This window comes from Onychomys torridus, chromosome 5 (genome assembly GCF_903995425.1).
Source record: "Onychomys torridus chromosome 5, mOncTor1.1, whole genome shotgun sequence".
In the NCBI taxonomy this organism is placed as follows: domain Eukaryota; kingdom Metazoa; phylum Chordata; class Mammalia; order Rodentia; family Cricetidae; genus Onychomys; species Onychomys torridus.
The window spans coordinates 88951325-88974179 of record NC_050447.1 but is presented as its reverse complement, the minus strand read 5'-3'; the positions used below and the strand labels follow the sequence as shown (position 1 = coordinate 88974179).

The window sequence follows — 22855 nt, the reverse complement described above, 5'->3', positions numbered from 1 at the left end:
TCTGTATAGTGTGTAACAAACTTAGGCCAACAGCGACTCTCTTGAAGTTTGCCACTCTTTGAAGACCACGGTACACATTTATTTAGAAACCACATCTTATAAGACAGAAACCAGCTTCAGTCACTTCTCTAGAGTTGGTCCACGTTATTATTAAACATTTAGAGTTTGAGTATCACCCACTCCCTATGGAGTTGGGGGTGTGTCAGTGCCTGAGTTATGAGCCAGCCTAGCAAGGGAATATCCTAAAACAGTTGTCCTCTCTGATCATTCGGACTGTATTTTCAGAGGGTTGTGTTAAGTTGCTTGGATTGAAGAATTTTCAAGAAGCAAATGTATTTGAACTGCAGCTTTTAAGTCCTACTTATTTAAACAAGTGGGTCACCAAGAAACTTTAAGGTAAATAGTGGCCTCAAGAGGAAGTACCAGGACGTCCAAGCGTCTCCAACCTCTCTCGGGAGCAGCCAATTAATCTCTGCTACAGAACAGCGCCGCCCGGCCTTGCACTGGAGCCAGGCACTTAGGACAGAAAGCCTGCCTGGCTGCGGACAGAAAGACACTTGGCCTGGAGCTTCGCAGTCGGTTCCCTATCCTCCCCGAGGCGACCGGGTGGCTGCTGGGCACTTAGAGGCGTCCCCGAGCCTAAACTGCTTTCTCCCAGGAAGGAGATAAAAAGTCACAAAGAAAGGGAGGGGACTTCGGTGGAGCCCCTGGGGGCGTGGGTGGGACGTCCCTGAGTGGGCCTCGCGCCGCAGCTCGACAGCAAGTGGGCTGGAGGAGGGCGCGCCCTGCCCAGCGCCGGCCCAAGCCCAGCGCCGCGGGCTGCGATGCGCATCGCCGTGCGGTGAACCAAGCGGCCGCTCGGGCAGCGGCGGAGGCCTCCCGGGCGCCCCGCCCTGCGCCTCCTCCTGCCGCCTGCGCGCGGTGCTGTGCGCCCGGCCCGCCGCTGCTCCTCCTCCCTGCCTCGCGGTCCCCTCCTCGGAGTCCCGACTGAGCGCGAGCGCCACACGGCCCCGGGCCGCCGCCGAGCGCGCCAAGACGCCAAGACGCCGAACAGGTGGCCGGAGGCTGCAGGCGCCCAGGCCGGGGACAGGCGAGGCCAGGCGAAGGCGGCCGGGCTGGACATGGTAGCCTGGCGGCTCCGTGCCGCCGCCTGCTCGCGCCCCTAGCCGCCGGCGCGCCGGCGCAGCGGACCCACCGCGCCCTGCGTACAGTCGCCCGGCCCAGCGCCGCTCCGGCCACGGACAGCGAGGGACGGCGGCATGAAAGTGACCGTGTGTTTCGGGAGGACCCGGGTGGTCGTGCCGTGCGGAGACGGCCGCATGAAAGTTTTCAGCCTCATCCAGCAGGCGGTGACCCGCTACCGGAAGGCCGTGGCCAAGGTGAGTGGCCTGGGGCGCGCGGCGGGGAGCGGACGGGGAAGGCGCGGGGATCAATATGGCGCTTCCTGGAGACGGAGGAGGGAGACCGGGAGGCGGGGAAAGGGAAAGTGCGGCAGCCGGGCGGCCTCGTCCGAGCCCCCGGCCCGGACCTGCGGCCGCAAAGTTCTCGGCGCGCTCGGGCTGGGCCGCGATCGCCACCCGCACAGTCCCTGGACACTGCCTGGGTCCTCCGGGCTCAGGAGTGGGCGGCCGGGCTCCCGGAGCCGGCACCGGGCGAGGCAGAGTGCGGCACGCGGGAGGCGCGGCGTAGCCTGGCGGGGCGCCTCTGCCCGGCCGACCGCGGGCTCTGGCAATCCAGCTCCAGGCCTCTCCCCGAGCAGGCAGGCCTGCCGCCGAGGGTTGGCCACGGAACTTTGGGGGTGTGGAAAGAGTTGGGTGATCCCGTAGACGCGGGAGCCGCAGCCGGGCCGCGGACCTTCTGTGTTCTTGCGGGATCTCCGGGTCACGCAGGCAGCTCTGGTTGGTTCGGCCCGGCTAGTGGGTTCCAGTGGGGGCGATGGAGTGGCTCCGGTGTTCGGTTCCTTGAAACACCTCAGCCTGGACTCGCTTCTGGAGTCAAAGCTCTCTCCCGACCTCCACCCTTACCTCTTTGGATGTGCTCGGGTGCGGAGCCGGGGCTGCACAGGGCCTGGGGTCGGGGGAGCGTCCCTTCTCTGTTTTCCTGCTGGAGTAGTAACATTGTCTCCCTTAAACCGCATTCCTCCATAATGGGGCAGAAGTGGAAGGGCGTTTTGTTAGATTGTTTTACCCTCTGTGTTTGACAACAGCCCACGCTGAAGTTTTCGCTCTAGCACCTGAGGATATTTCCTTTGTACGAGAGAGGAATGTGTCCCCTTTGGTATTTCCCGTCTGTTGTCTGTTCAGTAGTGGAGTGGCCTGCCTTCTGTGACTTCAGAACAAGCGAGAGGGGGAAGGTGGCTTTGTCTGCCTAAGTCGCCAAATGCTCATGGGCCACCCTCCATTTTTCTCTGAAATTAAGAAAGGGCAAAGTGGTTACACCTTTGTTTTACTTTGCTTTTACTCTGTGTTGGAAAAATAACAAAATTGCCCCTTTAAGGAAACTTTGGGGGATGGTTAGGAATTTGATACAGGGATAGGAGATGCCGAGTTCAACAGCTGTAAGTGTTCTTCCAGTTGGTCGAATTCATTGAAAACCAAACAGCGTTTGTGGAAATTGGGCACCTGTTTATCTTGTAAAGCTGACAAGAGGGGAAATCCTCTGTAACTTCACACTTAAATGTTGTAAGCATCATTTCTGATTGACAGTTAGTTGGTGATTTAATGTTATAAGGGAATAACCAGGTTGCTTTTGTACTCTGCAGACCAACATTGTTAGCTGTGAGAAAAAAAGAAAAGGAAAATGGCAGTAACATATAGTGCATAGAAGTGTGCCTAGTTCCAGAGCAGAAGGCATGATGCTGCTTGCCTCTGCTTTGCTGATTTTGTTTGTAAAACTAGCCTTGTTTCATCGTGCACACCCTGGGCAATGGTCAAGTTGCCTGTTGAGGGAATACACAGGTAGCTGTTTGACTGGCAGAATTGTTAATTTTTTTCTATAGAAATTAAGCATTTACTATCCAAGGTCAGATTAAGCACACATTGTGTTGTGGGGCTAGGCATTTAAGGGCCCAGTAGGCTTCCTTGTAGATGGACTGTGAAAATCTAAAACAAGATTCCTGTGATTCCTCAGGTGAGGACAGCTGTGGCATGGGAGGAAGATGTCTCTGGGATGTTGGATGATGGAGTTGAGCACCCTTGTTGATAGATGTGGCCTGTTCTTCACTATCAGCAGTGGCTGCTCCATAGTGAAGGAGCAAGGGTGGGGAAGAGGTCACGGAAAGAGCAGCAGCTGCGAGTAACTAGTAATTGTGAGATGGCCAGGTGGGAGAAAGGAAGGGAGGGGGATTGCTAGAGATAAGAGAGTCAAGGATGATTCATTGGTTTCCAAAAAGCTCAGTTGAGGAGGTGGGGTGTGTGTGTGTGTGTGTGTGTGTGTGTGTGTGTGTGTGTGTGTGTGTGTATGTGTGTGTTTAGAGATCAGAGGTCGTTGTTGGGTATCTTTCTCAGTCTCTCTGCATTTTCTTTTTTGAGACAGAGTCTTACTGAACCTGGAATTCAAGGCCAGGCAGGGATACAATCCCCCCCCCCCCCCCCCAGATTTTCAACATTCAGAATTTAACCATTGGATCACAAGTTGACTCATAAATGTTCAAAGGGTTGGGCTTGGTGACACATAGCATTATCCCAGAACTTGGAGGTGGAGGCAGGTCAATCTCTGAATTCAAGGCCATCCTCATCTATAGAGTGAGCTTCAGGCCACCCAAGGCTACGTAGTGAGACCCTGCCTCAAAAAAAAAAAATCCCCAAACAAACCAAAAACCAAAACCAACCAAACAAGGGCTGGCTTAGCAGCTAAGCACACTGGCTGCTCTTCCAAAGGTACTGGGTTGGATTCTCAGTACCTACATGGTGGCTCACAACCATGTCCAGTCCTAGGGGATCTAATGCCCTTCTGGTCTCAGCAAGCACTACATGAATGTGGTACCCACACAAGCAGACGAAACACTGACACATATAAACAGATTAACTTAAAGGCGACTTTATCCATTGGTTGCTTTTCCTCTTGGATGGGTAAGTAATGACTGAGTGATCTTTAGCCGCTCACACTTCTCCCATCCTATATAAGGTCATCAGGGAACAGACACATCAATACTGTTAGTGTTGCAACTTCTCTTCTCTTCTTTCTTCTGCTTAATAAGACAGGATAGGTCCTGCATGAAGAACTGGGTAGCCAGGTAGTGGTAGGATCTTGCTTAGGTTGCTAGGTGACATGAGACATGATGAGCTCTCGCCTGCTGGGAAAATGTGGGCAGAGCATGTTCAATAGAGGAAAACCCGTGAAGCATAAGGAAGAAGAAGGAAAAGAGCTTGGGGGAAAGAACCCAAAAAAACCAGCCAAGTTTTTTGTGCGCGAAGCACTTTGTGGTATGGTGGGGCGAATTTTCTGGCATTCTGTTTGTGTTATTTGAGCTGTTTTCTCTGTAGGTTGAACAAATCAATTTCTGGCCAGGAAAATGCCATGTCTTAGCACCAGAAATGTCCTTAAGGAGCCAGTGTTAGACAGCTTACCCTTAGTCATAAGCAATCTCTCTCTCTCTCTCTCTCTCTCTCTCTCTCTCTCTCTCTCTCCCCCTCCCTCTCTCTCCCTCTCTCCCTCTCCCCCTTCCCTCCCAGCCCTCCCTCCTTCCTATCCATCTATCATCTAGCTGTCTGTCTGTCTGTCTCTTTCAAGACAGGGTTTCTCTATGTAGCAGTGCTGGCTGTCCTGGAACTCACTCTATATCAGGCTGTCCTCAAACTCACAAGAGATCTACCTGCTTCTGTCTCCTGAGTGCTGCTGTGATTAAAGGCATGAGCCACCATCACCCAGCTGTAATCTATATTTTTACACTAGTGTAAAAACATTTTTGTAGTCATGAATGGTGATGGGTTAAAATGGATGTTTGTCTTCATTTACCCACCATCATCAAGGCCCTGTTTGAGCATATACTGTGTTAAATATTGACAACCAGGTTACGTGAATGCTTCTACTGAGCGTGCCCAGTTGGAGGGCCATTTGTGTCTCTTTGTGTGCTCAGAGTCTTACCATTTCTGGTACACACAGAACCTTAGCTTTAAGCATGGGTTTTATTGAAGGAAAGCTGTATACTAAATGTTGTGCTCGCTGGGCTTCATAGAAGGAGCCACCACTATGCAGTGGGGGGTTTTGGGTATCTTGTAGTGATTAGGGTTTGCAAGTGGGCTTTGTGGGAGGGATGGCTAGCCATGTTTAGGGCCCTGCTTCCTAACCAAGTAGCTGAGTGGCCTCAGAAAGCACCTGCTTTGCAGTGGGAGAGTTCTGGATCTGCAGGTCTGCAGTGGAGTCATGGTGTGTGAACCTGGAGAGTATATTGCCATCCTAAAAGTATGATGGGATGTACTGTAGGAACAGTGACATTGGGGTTTTGGAGGGCCTATGTTAGGATCAGGCTGTGGAGGACAGGAAATGCCAGGGAGAGACTCTGGGATGTCCTGTGGTTTGGTAACAGAAAAGACAGGACAAGTAGTTGATTGGATGAGCCTGGCTTAGTTGGAAAGAAAAGCTGCTGTAGACAGGAGAAGGGATTGGAGACAAGATGAGAGTGGGTGGGCTGGAACCCCTTGGTTCACTTCCCTTCTCTTTAGAGCCCTGTCTCGAGAGAAAATGTTGGGAACCTGGCTGTATTAGCTGTTTAACCTTGGGCAAGCTAATGCCCAGTTTCCTCATCTCGCTAGCAGGAGTAAAATGTGTGTTGTACATGATGAATTTGAATTATTCTGAACTCGATCTAGTCTGTGGAAGCTGCTCAGTAAAGATAGAATCAGATACACTTCATCTGCAGAACACACTCATCTGTTCTCTATTGGCTTTTCTTTCTTTTGCTTTGAGTGTAATTTAATTGAGGAGTTGGTTGACTTAAAACCTGCTTATGCAATGGTCCGATCAGAAGAGCAGATTGATTCAGTAAGTCTAGGGAGCAGAGGATGCCAAGGCTGCTCTATGTGTTTCAGACGACCTGGCTGGGCCTCTGTTTCTTAAACCAGTCTCTTAAGGGTGATTTAGCAGCAATTCGTTGTTTAAATACAATTGAAAGAGGAGGGGGGATGTGGGTGGGATATACCCACAATCCTGCAGTTCCAAGTGCTGGGAGTGGGAGAGGCTGGAGGATTGGTCACAAGTTCCAGGCCAGTCAGTAAGTGTCTCAAAGAACAAAAAAAATAAGTAAATAAAACAACTTATAGACAGGAACTTTAAAAAAATGACTTTCTTTTGGGATATTGTTAATTAGTAAACTTATGAATCAGTTTTTATGAAATGCCTGATAGTTGGTATGCTTTTCATGTGTGTGCGCGTGCGCGCGCGTGTGAGTGTGTGTGTGTGTGTGTGTGTGTGTGTGTGTGTATGAATGAATGTGTGACATTTTGCCACACAGTTGCAAACTTACTGGAAACTTGATGAAGTTACATTATAGCAGTGATTGAGAGCCGATCTTGGCAAGAGTAAGAAAAAAGTGAAGTATAAAGTATTTTATTATTTGCAACATTTTCTGTCTTCCAAAGAGGAAAAAGAAACATAGTTAAAAGGCTTATTTCAAAATGCAGCTCTCAGTGTCTTCCTATCTCAGAGGTCCAAGTGTCTCTCTCTAGTGACCTCTTGCTTTCTTGCACAGTCTTCTCTAGACTCCATACCCCATGTTCCAGCCCCTCAGACTTCCCTGCACTTTGCAGCTTCTTTGCTCTGTGCGTTCCTGCTGCTTCTTCTTAGAAGGCCCATTCCCTCTTTGTAAGCATCCTTTGGCCTCTCAGCTCAGGCTCACCCTCTCTGGGAGTGGGCTGTGTGTATTTGGCTGTTTGAGGCCCTGTTTTCTCTGTGAGGACTTCCTGTAGCTCTTGTACTTTGTAGGACTCAAGGGGATGTAGAATGGGCTGTGATTCTCTTCCAGGTGAGATGGCTGATCCAAGCGCCTCCCTTTAATCTTGCTTGTTCAGCAAATATCTGCCACATTGCCATCGTAAAGGATGAGTAGAGTTGAGAATAAACACATCACACAAATACCGCATGGGAAGGGCCCTTCTGAGAAGATACTGACTCCCACTTGCTAGTCAGAAGGACCTTATGGCTTGTGTGTCATGTAGCATGTATAGTGTGCAATCAGAACTAAGACTAAAAGAGTATGGGCAACCTGGAAGATTCTCTTTTGTGTCAGCTATTTTCAAGGAGTTCAGTCTGTCTGTGAGATCAAGCAGAGCTTAGTCCTGGAGTTTGCACTGGGTCAGGTTCAAGGCATGTGGCCAAAGCAGTGTGGAAATCTGGCCTTGACTATACTTAGGCTCAGTCTAGTGCCTCCATCCCTTTCAGTGGGAATCCTTGGGGCTGGGCCAGGAGTGAATGTAAGTGTTTAGGATTTGAGATTCACAGGATGAATGTGGCTGAGGAGAAGCACTGGTTGGCTTAATCATCCTCATGGATGAATTTCTCATTGGAGGTAATGTTTAAAGTCCTACATGGACCATTAACCTACAGATGGATGCTCCATCTGTCCCAGGAGGTTCTTATCTTCCTGTGGCATTGGATGCATGCTTATGACAGCACACATTCAACAGATCTCTCTCTCTCTCTCTCTCTCTCTCTCTCTCTCTCTCTCTCTCTCTGTCACACACACACACACACACACACACACACACACACACACACACACATTTTCTCTCTTTTCAGGATTGGAAAGAATGGGGAAAATTAGGCCAGTAGGTTCTTTCCATAGGTTATTTTCCACTGGGTGGAGTTGGCATTTTAGGCACACACAGCATCCTCCCTTCTCCATAGCCAACAATTCTACATTCCTATCTAGACCTAGGTCAATAGCAGTAGAGCTAAATCTTTTTGGTGCCTTTTCTGTTTGACACAGGAAATAGAATTTAATTCTTTTTGTTGTTTGCTTGTTTGTTTGTGATTTTAAGTCCCTGTCTTACTCTGCAGCTCAGGGTTTCTCAAACTGGTGGTCATCTCCTTTGGTTATATGTGTGTACCCCAAAGCCTTGCTGCAAAATCCACCTATCCTTCCTTCATTCCTTCTCTCTCTCTCTCTCCCTCTGTCTTCCTCCCTCCTTCCCTCCCTTCCTTCCTTCCTTCCTTCCTTCCTTCCTTCCTTCCTTCCTTTGATAGGGTCTCTCTGTGTAGCTCTGGCTGCCTTGGAACTCAATATGTAGACCACCTTGACCTTGATCACACAGAGGGCCCCCATCTTCTAAGTGCTGGGATTAAAGGCCTGCTTCACTGTGTCCGGCCTTAGAGAGTCAAATTGTAATGAAAAGAAATTTAATGTTTAGTGACTAAAGGAGGAAACTGTCTGATGTTTTTCTTCTGTTACTATTTTTGCTTTAAGAACTTTGGAAAGATTATGTGAAGATGTGTTTCTTCCATGGGGGCCTATGCTTCCTAATGTCTGGCCTTACATCTGTGGTGATTTAATAATAACTCTTGTGCTCAAGATCCAGCTTGTTTGCTTGACTGCTTACCCAGCCTACACAAGAACAGCTAGGGTCAGTCTCCATTACTGCATAGAACTGATTTGGAGTAGCACACCTCTAATTCCATCACTTTAGAGGTGTGTATGGGGGCGGGGTCAGCTGGAAGTTCAACATAGCAAATTTAAGACCTCTCCAAGCTACATGAGACTGTCAAAACAAAACTAACCAAACCCAACACTCTTGCTTCTCTGATCTCTATCAGTATTGGCACTTATGAATAAAACTTAAAGCTTTACATCCAGATCTCCTACGATATTGTTTCTTTTCTTAAATTCTTTAATGTATAGGTAAGATAAATGAAACACTTATCTAAAAGCTTAGATATAAATGTTCATTGCAGCATAATTCATAATGACACCACATAGTCCCTGTGTTGACCAGCTGACAGATGCTCAACCCATTTGGCTTGGGACAAGGAGGATGCAGAGTGATTCAGAATTGGCTCATTTTAAAAAAGACCTTTATTTAATTTTTTTTGTTAATTTTTTAAGATTAATGTCTTATGTGAATGGGTGTTTTGCCTGTATGTATGTATGTATACCATGCATGTGTTGGATCCCTTGGAATTGAACTTACAAATGGTTGTGAGCTACAGTATAAATTCTGGGAACTGAACCCAGGTCCTCTGCAAGAGCAGCTAGTGCTCTTAACCACTCAGCCATCTCTGCAGCCCCAAGATGTGTGTGTGTGTGTGTGTGTGTGTGTGTGTGTGTGTGTGTGTATGTGTATGTATGTATGCCATGGTGTGCAGGTACTCATGGGGGCCAGGAATGGGATTTGAGTTGCCTGGAGCTAGAGTTGTGAGGTTCCAGTTATGGATTCTGGGACCCAAACTTGGGTCTTCTAGAAAGAGCTGCAAATGCTCTTAACCACAGAGCCATCTCTGTGTCCTGGTTATTCCTTTTATGAGTGATTAAATAGTCTAAATGATTATAATGGTCATACAACTACAAGTATACTAAAAACTATTAATTGTGAACTCTGTGTGTGTGTGTGTGTGTGTGTGTGTGTGTGTGTGTGTGTGTATGTGTAGAGTGTCTTCAGCTCTACTCCACTTGTCTTTTGAGACACAGTCCCTAGATGGACCAAGAGCTCTCTGACTTGGCTACACTGGGAAGCTAGTGAGCTCAGGGGGCCTCCGGATTACAGGTGTGTGTCATCAAACCGTGCTTTCACAAGGGGTTGAGGGAAGGGACTGAGGGCCTCATGCTTGTGTAAGCATTAACTGAATGCACTATCTTTCTAGCCCCAATTGTATACTTTAAATGGGTGAATTTTATGGTTTATGATTATATCTCAATAAAGATGTTAAAAATAGATTACGTAAGCCAGTATGAATAAGATTCCATTTTTAGGTATTTTATAGTTCTGAGAGTCCCATAAAACATGTCTTTGTGTGTCAGAGATAACCAAATACCCCAATTGAGAATGATTTTTAGGGATTTAGAATATGATGCGCTACATTAACCCTGCTTTCTTGGGCCGGTGTAGTCTATCCTGCTAACTATCTGCCTGGGAAGCTCTTACCTGATGAACCCATACACTTTGTCACCATACCCCTCGGCTGTTAACCCATTCCCTCAGCCCTGCTCCCCAGCCCCCCAACTGCCTTTGCTGAATGGAGGTTGACTGGGATGTTGCAAAGATACCTAAAGGAGAATTTTACGTGTTTGCTTTTGGCTCTCTGTATGGCCCCCCTCCCCTGCTCATCTCACCATATTTGAGGACTGGGCAGCTCCAGTTTCAAACCTTGAGCCCCACCAGCGTTTCCGGTCTGCAGGGCTGGTCATAATGCTGCTGGATTACCAGGCAAGTGTGACACTCACGGGCTTTGCCAGGGAACAGACGGGGTACTGGCTGTCCTTCCACTCACCTGTGTGCGAAGAGTCTGTCTCCATTGTTGGCCTCGAGGACACGTGCTTGTGGAAGTCAGGGTAAATGTCGCTTAGGGTGTCCTCAGAACTCACTGTTTCAGGATATGTGTCTTCGAAGATGAATCCCATGCTCAGAGTGGGTCCCTCAGACTGTTCCCTTCCTGAGTTTTAACTAATAATTGCTACGACCTGGTGCTGAGTGCATGCCGTATGTGTCCCTATGTGTATACATAGACAGAGGCAGCATTTTCATGTCTGTAACTGTAAGTAGTTTAGCGGTGTCAGAGCTACAGATTTTCTCACTCTTAGTGTTCTATATTCAGATATCGCAGAGCTGAGTTTGGGGCCTGTGTGACGTTTCTGCTTGTGTTTGTTTTGCATCTTTTTAGGATAGAAAACTAGTGTGTATTACAGGTATTGTGGTTTAGAAAAGGCCCTTTTAAAATTGCCTACACGGAAAATGAATGTTTCTGTGGACCTAACAGAATAACTCACTGTTCATCCTGCAAAACGAAAATGGCCAGCTCACCAACACGTGGAGGTATTCACAGATGAAAACCACGAAGCAGAAGGCGCTGGTCTGGTGTAGGCAGTTGATATAAGCATAGGCTTTGTGTTTTACTTTTTAATGTTTAAAATACATGGAAATTGGCAACTCTTCCATGAGTGTTTTAGTTGTCTTTTCCAAGCCCAATATTAAACCTATCTTTTAATGTAAGTTCTTTTCCACGAAACATCTTCTTATACTCCAAAGGCGGCATTTCAGATGTATAATTTATAATTCTGAAAGCCAGTGTGCAGTGCCATTGTGAGTGATGGTGAGCAGATTCCTGCTTGGCAGGTTATCCTTACAGCCCAGAGGACAGTCAGAGAGGGCAGGATATGGGCTCCTGGTGGAGCGTCGTGCAGAATGTGACCAAGCACTAAATCCACTGACGCTGGATGCAGGGTTTGGGATCTTCACCACTTGGTTGAAGTTCCAGAAAAATCCAGAGCCTCCATTGTGAGAGTGCATCATGTGGTCTGCTCACCGTTGAAACAGTTGGACCTGGAAGCTGAACCATCCAGTATGCAAGTCTTGAAGAACTCATTTAAGTATGAAGGCACATCCTAAAAGGTTTTTAATGTTTTTCAAGGAAACTTGGAATGCTAATTAACCGCTAAGCATTCTGTGATGTTAGTTTTATCGTTCATGTTTTATGATCTACTGATGACAACCCAGATGTCTGCAAAAACATATCCAGTTTCAGGTAGCTGCAACTGGAAAGTTAGCAGGGGGTGTTTTCCTTGTTAAGCAACGGGCATTTCAGAGTGACAAAGAATGGAGGATGATCTGGGGTGTTTAATGTTCCCAATCTTACTGGCTTGTTGCCAGGGATCAAAGAGAATGATTTCTGTTGTCGTTGTTAGAGTGTGTTTTGGGCATTGAACCCAGTACCACAGTAGTCAGATGACTCCTAAAGCTGTATCCAAAACACAGAGGAGGTACAGGCACTGTGAGAAGTTGATGGAATTATGATGTCACTTGTAACCATTGCTCAGTTCTGCTAAGGACCGCTCACATAGCCTTCTGTTTTTTCTTACCCTGGTTAGAACAGCCCTGGGTCTGGACAGTCAGGAGGGTTAGATACGCAGCCTTTCCTATAAAATTATTCTAAGAGACGTTCACATCTCACTGGTCAACTGGAGGCTCCGCAGATGTTCATAGAGGAACTTTCCATTTTTGGCTCCCTGTGGCCCCTTATCCAGCAGTAAGCCTGTTTTCCCTTCTGTGCCTGGGGATGCTGTCTTTCTTGGAGAGGAAGTGATTACATATCATCTCCTCACTGTGTAAGAGACTCTTAGGCCTATTCAATAGATTGAATTTTTTTCTCCCGCCTCAGGTTTTACTTATTGGCTAGACCCACTTTCAGTGGCTAGTTTATCAATCAGCTCCATTTTTATCTGATTTATTATATCAAGTGTTGTTTTTCAAGATGGTCTCCTAAGGTGGCATTTTTTCTTCTATACGTTTTATAGAAATTCAAGTTTGGTATATAAATCATTGTAAAAGGAGAAAAACAATTCTAGGCCCCACAGAGGCAACAGATCAGAGACAATTAATTATTCTGCTTCTTGATCTTACCTGGCTTCTGTTTCATTTTTGCACGAGCAGCCGTGGGTAGAGCGCAGTGGCCTGTACACTTACATGTGGTGCCTGCACTCTAGCCTGAGTTACACTCCTGGCCCTGTGCTGGCTTTTCCATTAATCCTTGCTCCTTTCTACAGCAGTGGAAGCTGCCATACTGCTGTGTGAAAAGAAATTGACTAATGTTTTGTCCAAGGTAGCCTTCTGTGATAAAACGCTGACCAAAACCAAACAAACAACAAAACCAGCAAGGGGTTTATTTTCAGTTTTCAGGTTACAGTCCCTCATCGGACAGGAAGCACATAGGAGTTCACCTGTAGAAGGTGTGGTAAGCTTTCCCCAGAAGTTTCATCTTCAAGACTCTAGAGCAGTCAGGAACATTCACAGCCTCTAGCTCCTTCTGCTACAGGGCCACTCACTGCTGGCAGGCCTTGGGACAGAATAGGGAGGGACAAGGTCAGGGTTCACTGAGCTCACTCAGGCCATGGGCAGTCCAGTCCCTTGTACCTGACCTCAGTGGGACTGGTAGGGTCAGTAGCAGGATCTGTGAAGGTTTTCATATAGAAGGGATCTCTAGCCCTGTGGCTCATTCAGAGCTGAAGCACAGAACTCAGAGGAGTATGGCTTACGGGCTTCTCCATGGCTTGCTCAACTTGTTTTCTTACACAATACAGGACCACCTTCCCAGGGGAGGCCCTGCCCACAAAAGGGCTGGGCCCTCCCACGTCAATCATTAATCAAGAAAGTGCCCCACAGACATGCCCACAAGTGAATCTGATGGAGGCAGTTGCTATTCCCAGGTGACTTAGTAGCTTCTATCACTTCTGTGCCCATAACCCTTTCTTACTCTTCCGTGAACCTCAAGATGGTGAGTTTGGACAGCTGCAGCAGCATATGGGAACACAGAACATCTTTTGCTTGTATAGCAGTTGTAAGGGCTGGCAGATTGATTGACACACCTTTTAATACTTAGTTCAGCTAAGGGCTCCCATTGTCAATCACCTTTTGACTTCACCCAAGAATTGACCTATTTCTCGTATGAGAAATAGGGAGTGGTATCTTGAGGGTGTAGTAAGTTTTGGGTAGAGCGGGAGGTGTTGTTAGATTAGATTTACACCATCATGGGCACATGGCTTTGTGTTCAAGAGGGCTTTCTCTTCCCATCTCTCCAGTCTGGAGCACAGTCTTGGCTCCTGCCTCTGGACCTTCGAGGCTGTATTAATGAAAATAGTGCTTCCTTCTGTCCTCACATGTACTGAGGAAGTTGCTCAGCAGTGATTAGAATAATGCAGACGCTGAGTTGGGCAATGTTATTTTCACTCTTCCTTTCAGCATTTGTTTGTAAACATTGCTGCACAGGAAGGACACTGAAATGTGAAGCTTTAGCTTTCTTTTTAAATCGCAGATGGAGTTTACATATTTCTGGGCTTCTTTGTTTTTGTGCTTTGTTGATAAAACGGTGAACAGTGCTTTCAAAAACATTCCAGAACATCCACATATTTGATCGAGGCAATGGTAGAAGCTGGGCTTGGTGTGGTACATACTTGTCTCAGCATTTGGGAGGCAGAGGCAGGAGGATTACTCCCAAGTATGAGGCCAGCCTAATCTACATAGTGAGCTCGGGCCAGATGAGACAAGAGAAGGAAATTTTGAAAGGCAAGCTGTACTGGACGACTTTTAGACAGATTGTAATCTGCTTGGAGAAGAGTGGTTTTGGCTCCTTCCTCCCATTGCAGGAAAGCTGCCTTCATGGACTCAGAGTGTTGATGTTGCTACCCAATCTTTGCTCTTGACGTCACAGAGATCCTTAGGTCAGAGTGATGGTGGAAGCTCTCACCAGAGTGCTGTACTGGGGCAGGGGTAACTTGCCCATCAACTTGGGGAGTCGTTGAGAAAGGGCTTTTCATCATATTTTCTTGGGTCACATTTATTTCAAGGGCATTTCAGAGAGGTAGGAAGAGACCCTGTAGAGATGGCAGGAAGCGGTAGTGATTGTCATGCCCAGGCATTGGGTGGTGATGGTGGTGCATGCTATGGCTCAGTGCCTTACTTGTGTGTATGTCCACCCCAGAGAGGGTTGATGGTGATGAAATTCTGACTTCCCCAGTGAGGAATGTCGGACTCATGGACTGCACAGTGACGCATGTTGGTTCTCTCATGAGCAGTTCTGATGCTGCAGAGCTTGTACTATGAATCTCTCCCTGCACAGGACACATTGTGCGGCCACATACTGTATAGGATATTACAATTCTACAGGAATTCCCCAGAAGAGCATGTTCTCATCTGTTGTAAGTTTGCTTGAATGACTTAGGGTACGGGTTCAGGGATAAGTGTACTTTGCTGCTGAGGATCAGTTAGTTGCCTGTCAAAGCCTCTGGGTGCTTAGCTATGGACCCTGGTCCAACAGAAGTCACATCGGTTAGAAATACAGCATCTTGACCCTCTGTTTCAGAGTCTGCATTTTACATAGATTGGCAAGTGGTGCCAGAACAGTTAGAACTCAACCACTGCACTGCAGGAACACTTGAAAAGATTTTAAAGACCGATGCCTGTACTGTACACAGCAAAGGAACCTGACCTCTGAGTCGGGACTGGACGCCAAAGCTCTTGCAGGTTCCTATACAACCAGGATAAAGACTGTGCCAGTTTGCAGATCTCTCAGGTGACTGGACATTGGGATGTAGAGTCTAAGCTGCCTTTCATTGGGTGTTTGATTGTTCAGTGCACCAATGGGAAATGTCAGCTCAAGGGCTGGTCTTCTGTGGCAGTTGCCCACAGTACATTGTCCTTCCTACCTGACTTTCCAAGTCATTATATTTTTCTGCCTGGTCATTTTGCTGGTTCTTTTTTGTGCAACAGTTGATAGCACATGTGTTATATATGCCTTTGGTTTTAATTATGAATTCTTTAAAAGTATTTATTTAGTATGAGTGTGTGTGTGTGTGTGTGTGTGTGTGTGTGTGTGTGTGCGCGAGCGCGCATGTGCACTCGTGTGTACATGTTTGGAGATCAGAGCACAACTTATGAGAGTCAGTTCTCTCTTTTCATCATGTGGGTCCTGGGGATCCAATCCAGGTCATCATTTCTGGTGACAGGTACCTTAACCCACTGAGCTGTCCCGATAGCCCCTAGTTATAAACTCTTTTGGTTTATGTTAAGTGAATCCATGAGAGTCTGTTAAAGGGTTTCAAGGATTTATTAAGATATAAAGTGGGGGGTGCTGGAGAGATGGCTCAGAGGTTAAGAGCACTGATTGCTCTTCCAGAGGTCCTGAGTTCAATTCCCATCAACCACATGGTGGCTCACAACCATCTGTAATGAGATCTGGCGCCCTCTTCTGGCCTGCAGTCATACATGCCGTATACATAATAATAATAAGTAAATAAATCTTTTTTAAAAAAAGATATAAAATGGGGAGAAATACACCACAGATGCAGGACAAAGTAAACATCCATTGCCCTCCATTCTGCCCGGGTGTGAATGGAACCAGCCATCTGGTTTCTAATCACAGAGAGAGACAGAGAGAGAGAGAGAGAGAGAGAGAGAGAGAGAGAGAGAGAGAGAGAGCGAGCGCCAGAGAGAGCCCTCTCCTCAGCTTTAAGTACTCACATACCCACACCTCTATCTGGCCAGGTACCACAGGTCACTGGAGGTGCGACTTCCCACATCAGGCTTACTTTTTGATGTCTTTTTTGAGACATAGTCTTGGGTTTCCCAGACCTACCTCAAACTCACTGTGTGTTTGAGGATGACTTTGAATTCCTCCTGATCTTTCTGTTCCTGCCCCAGTGCGGTGTTAGCCCTAGGGTCTTGTGCATGAAAGCACTCTACCAACTGTGGTATGAGCCAGCCCTAGCTATCAACTCTTACTTGTGTGTGGTCTGGTCAGTAACCATGCCACTACCTAGAGCTGGGTCCAGATGTTGAGAAGAGGCAGCGAAGAGACAGCTCAGGAGGTAGTAAAGAGAGCAGGAAAGGAAAGGCCGGAGGAGGAACCATGTGGCCAGTCTCCCTGGGTCCTCTGGGTGTCTGTGATTTATGGACAGACACAGGACAGCCCAGTTTGTTTTGTGGTAAAGCTGGAAAGAAGGCGTGAGTGCTGGACTAAAGATTCTCTTGTCAGTTTCTTTTCATGGTTGTTTCTGAGTATACACCTGTGTGCTAGACAGGGCATGACAGAAGCCTGGAGACGCCTTTTGGCTGGCCATGGAACCTTCCATTTACATCGTTTTGTGCTCTGCATCATAGGACATTTCTTACCCCTGCCCCAAAGTACCAGGGCTCTGTGAACCTCAGAAGACCTCAGAAGGCCCTCTTCTTTCTGTTAGCATGGCTACTGGTAGCCTTGCCTCCCCCCTCTCCTTCTCCCCTCCCCCCTCTCCTCCCCCCTCCTTTCTTCCACCTTCCCCTCTCCTCTCCTCCCTCCTTTCTTTTTCTTAGGGTAGAGTCTCCCTGTCTAGTCCTGACTGTCCTGGAATTTGCTTTGTAGATCAGCTTCAATTCAGGAGTCCTCCTGCCTCTGCCTCCCAGTGCTGGGGTTAAATGCATGTTCCATTGTGCCTGGCTATTTAATTGTTTTAACATTTACTTACTTCTTCACTTATCTGTATAGATGTGTATGGACATGCAAGTGCCATGGCAACACATTTGGCCATTGGATGACAACGTGCAGGAGTTGGTTCTCTGCTCCTACCATGTGCATTCTGGGTATAAACCCAGGTCATAGGGCTTGGCAGCAAGTGCTTTGAACTGCTGAGCTGTCTCCAGTCTGTTTGTATCCTGTTTGCATTGGCAAGCTGGGCTCCTGGTACAGCTCTGGGCCTGGTCTGGCCCTCCTTCCCTTTAGCTTCTTCCTATGATGGCCCACATAGTAAGCCAGGGACCTGCACTGAACTGCAGTGTTTGCAGCACACTTGTGGAGAGGTGTATCTTCAAACATGCTACAGCTATAAGAATGTACTATGACTGGGGCCAGAGGATGTGAGTTCTGTTCCTAGCACCTACATCAGACAGGTCATATGCTACTTGTGACTCCATCTCCTGAGGATCTGATGTTCTCTCCTTGCCAGAGCTCAACTGAGCTTTTCTTCTGTTCCACCTCTATTACCTGAGGGTGTCCTGGCCTGGAGAAGCCAGAGTCTAGGGTGTATGTCTAGTGTATGTAGGGTGTCCTGAGTGTGGGACTGGGCAGGCACTGTTTGCTAGAGCACTGTGTGGGGTGGCGCAGCATGCAGGTCCCCAGTTTGTTGTTGGGCATCTTAGGCTGTATCTCAGGATCCTAGAAGGAGTTCCCAGTCAGGATGAGGAAGCTGCCACTTTTGAGACTGAGACCCGGAGGCCAGCACAGCAACTGTCCTTGTATGTACTCAGTCATTCACCAAGTCTGTGCAGATTTCATACTTCTCAGAATCAGAGGTGTCAAGTAACTTTCGGCAGCTGTCTGTACCCTGCTGTAAGTGTGTGTGTGTGTGTGTGTGTGTGTGTGTGTGTGTGTATGCACAGAATATAGAATCAAACATCCTTTTAATTGAGGTATGTCTTGTTTTAAACTTGTCCTTGTTTTGATCGAGGCAAGAGTTGTAAAGTATATGTCCTGTGTGTTTGAGGCCGAACAGCGTAAGTAGTAGTCTGTTTACATATTTCATGAGCCAGCCACCTGACAGCTTTCCCAGGCTACATACTAGAGTGAGATAATGATAATGATAGCTTAGGTTTATGTGGCATCTTTCTCTGAGAGGTTCAAAGTGGCCGAGCCACTCGAGACTCCATTATGGCCATGTCCTGTGAGGTAAGTGATCTCCAGTACCCTTCAAGTTCCTGCACATGTGAGGGAAGTGGTGATTCATCCGTTCACTAGCGAGCAGTGTGTGGAGAGGGTCACGTGCAACACTGGATTGCTGAGAACTTCGACACTAGTCTGCCCTTCTGAGATGTGCTTGTGTGAATGGTGGGGATGTTCACACCACCTAGCATCGACCAGAGTTTCCTTTGGACTTGTCTCCCAGGCGGGCATGGCCCTCCACTTGTTTCCCTTTTATTTGGCTTATTCTGTCCCCCACCTCTGTCCTTCCTCCACCCCGCTGTGTTATGGGTGCTCACCCTTGCACCCAGCACCCTCATGAAGCCGTCTGTGGAGTTCTGCAGCTCTGTCTGCCGATGGCACGGCCTGGCCTGTTGTATTGGTGGGACCCACACATCACTGTGAAGCGTAGGCCTGACATAGTTCGTGTAGAGTCAGGTTCTGAACTGCAGGGCTCATGACTAAGGCAGGTGGTGATTAAGGAACAGTCCTCCAGGGTTGAGGCGCTCCTTGTAATTAAGCCTGAGTGGACAGTAAGGGGTCTGCTTCGTGGACAGCATGGAGTTAGTAACACATTGTTCATGGGGGTATATGTGCTGCTGTATTCCTGAAAGGAATGTTTGACTTGAACTTGGTCCTTAAATCATTATTTTATCATTGTATTTTTTTGGGGGGGTGCTGGGAATTGAACCTAGGGCTTTTATGATTATGAATACTAGCTACTTATACCAGCAGCAAGCTATATTTTTCTCCACCCTTTCTTTCTTCCTCCTTTCCTTTCTCTCTCTCTCTCTCTCTCTCTCTCTCTCTCTCTCTCTCTCTCTCTCTCTCTCTCTTTTAAAGCCTGTGGACTTTTCTGTATTCTGTAACCTCCACCCCCAGTCCACATTGAGACATAGTCTCCTGGAGGGAGGAGGGGGTCAGGAAGCTGAGGACACTTAGATAGTGGGAAAGTTCGAAGGGTCCCAAGGGCTCTGCCCACAGTTCTCGAAGCGGTAAATAACTGGGGGAGGTGGAGACATCAGCTGCAAGCTGTGCGCAGTGGCAGCTCCCCTGAGTTGCCACTCCTGCTGTGGTGATGAGCTTTTTGGTGATGCAGCTGCTTTTCAGCCACCTGTGCTCCTTAAGTGACCGCCATAAACCCAGTGGTTCACCAATCTAGACTTGGTTGGCATCGTTTCTTTGGTCTGTTGCCAGTACCCTGTCAGTGATGCACGGATGTTTGTTCGTGCCTCTCCAGAAAAGTCAGACAGTGGAAGCTGTAGAAGCAGGAAGAACAGCAAGGAGTTCCCATGTGCCCACCCGCAGCATTTGGTACCTGTGAGCTATAGAATTAGAGAAGGCATCATCTAGTCGTTGGTGTCCTAGGAATGGGCCAGTGGGTGTGGGGCTGTGCTGACCCGCCTCCACAGGTCCTTTGTCTTTTCTGCCCGAGGAGGCTGAAGCATTGCTTCTGTCTACTCACCTTTTAGCAGAGCTCAGCACTGGCTGAGACTGCAGCTTTCTGGGCCCTGTGGTGGCTCGCCATCTTTGCTGAGCTGTTGCTAAAGTCCCACTGCACCCTTCCCACCTTGGTAGAGGACTGTGCACGTAGGGTGATTGTGGCTGTGGCTTGCGTTGTGTTTGTTTTATGATTCTAACGATCCAAAGGTGTATATCTACCTATGTGTCCACGTCTTAGTGTGTGCATGCCTGTGTGTCTATGTGCTCCTGTGTGCTGTGCGTGTGCATGCACGTATGTGTGTATTGTGGGGGCTCTGATGAAAGGGATGCTGTTACCAAGCTGTTTCCCACTGCTGGTAGGCTTCAGGCTTATTTTATAGTCACAGGCTTTCAAGTGTCTCTGAGGTAATCATTGATTCTGTTGTGTAACTCTGTGGATTACTGAAATGCAGTCAGCTTTTGTATGACTCATAAATCTTAAAAAACATTCATCTTGAGATACTTAGAATTTCCTGGAGGTGTAGGGGTGTGTGTGTGTGTGTGTGTGTGTGTGTGTGTGTGTGTACTTTGCAACAGAACTTTCCAGCTTTTTCATTCTTTTTTTTTTTCCATCATTCTTTTTTCTTAATTCTGTTATAACTTTTCACCCTGCTTCATTTGAAAGAACACTGGACTTTTCCCCCTTCTCTGATCCATCCTCCCTTCTCCTTTGCTGTGGCCACTGTGCTGTCTGAATTCTGCTGACTGATAGCAGTGAGTAGGGTATTGGAATCAGGATGAGGACGGGCTCTGTAGCCGAGGGCAGACTCCATTTGTTTTGAGCCGGTGCGCCGTGCCATTGGCGGTGGACGTGTGCCAGCATCTTCTTCCTCCTTGTTTATTGAGCACCATTCCTGTGCATGCCTCCTCAGGGACCTGACGATTGGTGAATTAGTGCCGGCAGAGAAGTGAAAGACAACGTGGAAGTGGTGTTTTCCTTAAGCAAACACACTCTTCAGTTTGCTTTATTGGATTTTGTTGTTTGAGTGAGAATTCCATTCTATTATGGTGTGGGCGTGGGTGGGTGCCCACACTGGATCTCAGGCCTCAGAGCTTGTTGATGCTGCCTTTGCGAACACGTGCATCTTTAATAGTCCGAGTCATTTCCAGATTTATTGGTAGCTGAGTGGTACTGTGACAAGCCTGGTGGCAGGCAGCCCGCAGCTGCACATTTCATCTTCACACTTCTCAATTTAGGACGCTAGAGCCCTGGATTCTGTCAGAGGACTGAAGTGAGCCGCCACACTGGACACTTCCAAAGAACATTTTATTAATTAATTTAGTGTGTGTGTGTGTGTGTGCGCGTGTGTGTGCGCGCGTGTGTGTGCGCGCGCAGTAGCCTGCAGAAGTCAGAAGAAAGCATTGGCCCTTCTGGAACTGTAGTTACAGGTGTGTTTGTAGGTGTGTGTAGGATGGGTTAGGACCCAGAGCTCTCTCTGTTCTTGTTAAACCCTCCACCATCCATTGATACCCCCAGTTCACACATGGTTTTTAAAATAGTTGATGGCATAGTGCACTTGTAATTCTTTCAATTTACTTTACTTAACATATTACCATTTTGTCCATGTCCCTTAATATTTTTCAGGATGATTTTTAAAGGTCATTGTAGCATTTCACTGTGTAGATATATAAAAATTTAATTATTGTTGAAGATTTCGTTTACTTTCTAATTTTTACAGTGCACATGCTGTGCATGTGTGCTTGCCGAGCACACGTATGCCTGTGTGTATGTGCATGTTGTGTACGTCAGTTCATGTGTGGAGGTCAGAGGGTTGTTTCTGTCCTTCAAACATGAGCCCCAGGGATGGAACTTGGTAAGGTTGTCAGGCTTGTGTGGCGTGTGCTGTTGCCTGCTGGCCCATCCCACTGATACATATCTTTTCACGCTTTGTCCTCAGAGCTGGGCATGGTGGTACAAACCTGGAATCTTAGTACTTGGAAGGCTGAGGCAGGGGGATTGTGGGTTTGAGGCCAGCCTGAACTACATAGCAAGTTCCAGGCTACCTTGAATCACATTTAGAGAACGTGTTTCAGCAAAACCAAGACTGAACAAAACAAAAATGGTCCCTAGCATAGAGTATTTAAACTTGCTGAGGTAGGATTACAGAGTAGGAAGCTGCAAGGTCCCCAGTCTATGTCTTTGTGGGTTGATAGTAGCCTCGTTACATCTGTGCATACTGGTCTGCCAACGTGATTGCCTCTGCTGGGAGCCCTACTGGGTGAGTAGGGGCAGTTTTACCACTACTCAGGATGCAGGATCCCAACCGAGACTTTAATCATTTTTGATGCTGACTTCTTGAAGGTTGAGTGGGAGACAGTCATCCTCCCTCATCTAAGGTTTTGCTTCTGTATTGTCAGTGTCTTGTGGTCAGTCGTAATATGAGAATATTATGTGGAAGATCTCACGGCTGAGAATGTGTCTCCCTTGGTAATGTGCCTCCCTAGCATGCATCCATCACCAGCACCAGATAAACCTGGTGTGGTTGGACATTGCCTGTATTCTCAGAACTGGGGGTATGGAAGCTGAAGGATCAGAAGTTTAAGGTCGGCCTCTTCAGGATGAGTTTGAGGCCAGCCTAGGCTGTATGAGTTCCTGCCTCAATACCAAAACCAAAACCAACAACTGCTGATAGTCCCATAAGTAAAGAGTTTTTAAATTTGGAACTGTATTTTGTTCTGAAGAAACGTGATAAAACCCTACTGTGCCCCTTTCCCATGCGCTGGGGTGATAGGCCAGTGCCTCCATGCTGGGGGCTGGTGGGACTAGTTAGATGAATTTATGGACTGTTTTCTTTTTTAAAAGAACGATGTATTGCAAGCATATGCAGTGGTTCTGATGTTTGATCTGTCTAGAATAGTGATGCTGATTTGTTGCTTTTTCTTTGAACTTTGCGTGTCAGGTTTGGAGTACTAAAAGGAACCTGTATGTGTGCATATATTAGAAATGATTCCAAGTATAGAGGTATATATCGGAAATGATCTAAAATCTAACTTGCTGAGGTTTTTAGAAGATCTACAGTATGTA

The 22855-nt window shown here is 47.4% G+C and overlaps 1 protein-coding gene across 7 annotated transcripts in view; it reads left to right on the top strand.

Moving 5' to 3' along the window:
* The first annotated feature begins 739 nt into the window (after positions 1-739).
* The window catches only part of Pard3 (par-3 family cell polarity regulator), a 539860-nt gene continuing 517744 nt past the window's right edge, over positions 740-22855 (top strand). For 3 of the 7 annotated variants that reach the window (XM_036187591.1, XM_036187588.1, XM_036187587.1), the window contains exon 1: positions 740-1379. In XM_036187591.1, the coding sequence (XP_036043484.1) occupies positions 1260-1379 (120 nt within the window). In that variant the 5' untranslated portion in view covers positions 740-1259. The remainder of the gene's footprint in view (positions 1380-22855) is intronic. The other 4 variants (XM_036187590.1, XM_036187589.1, XM_036187595.1 and 1 more) reach the window with 2 other exon arrangements.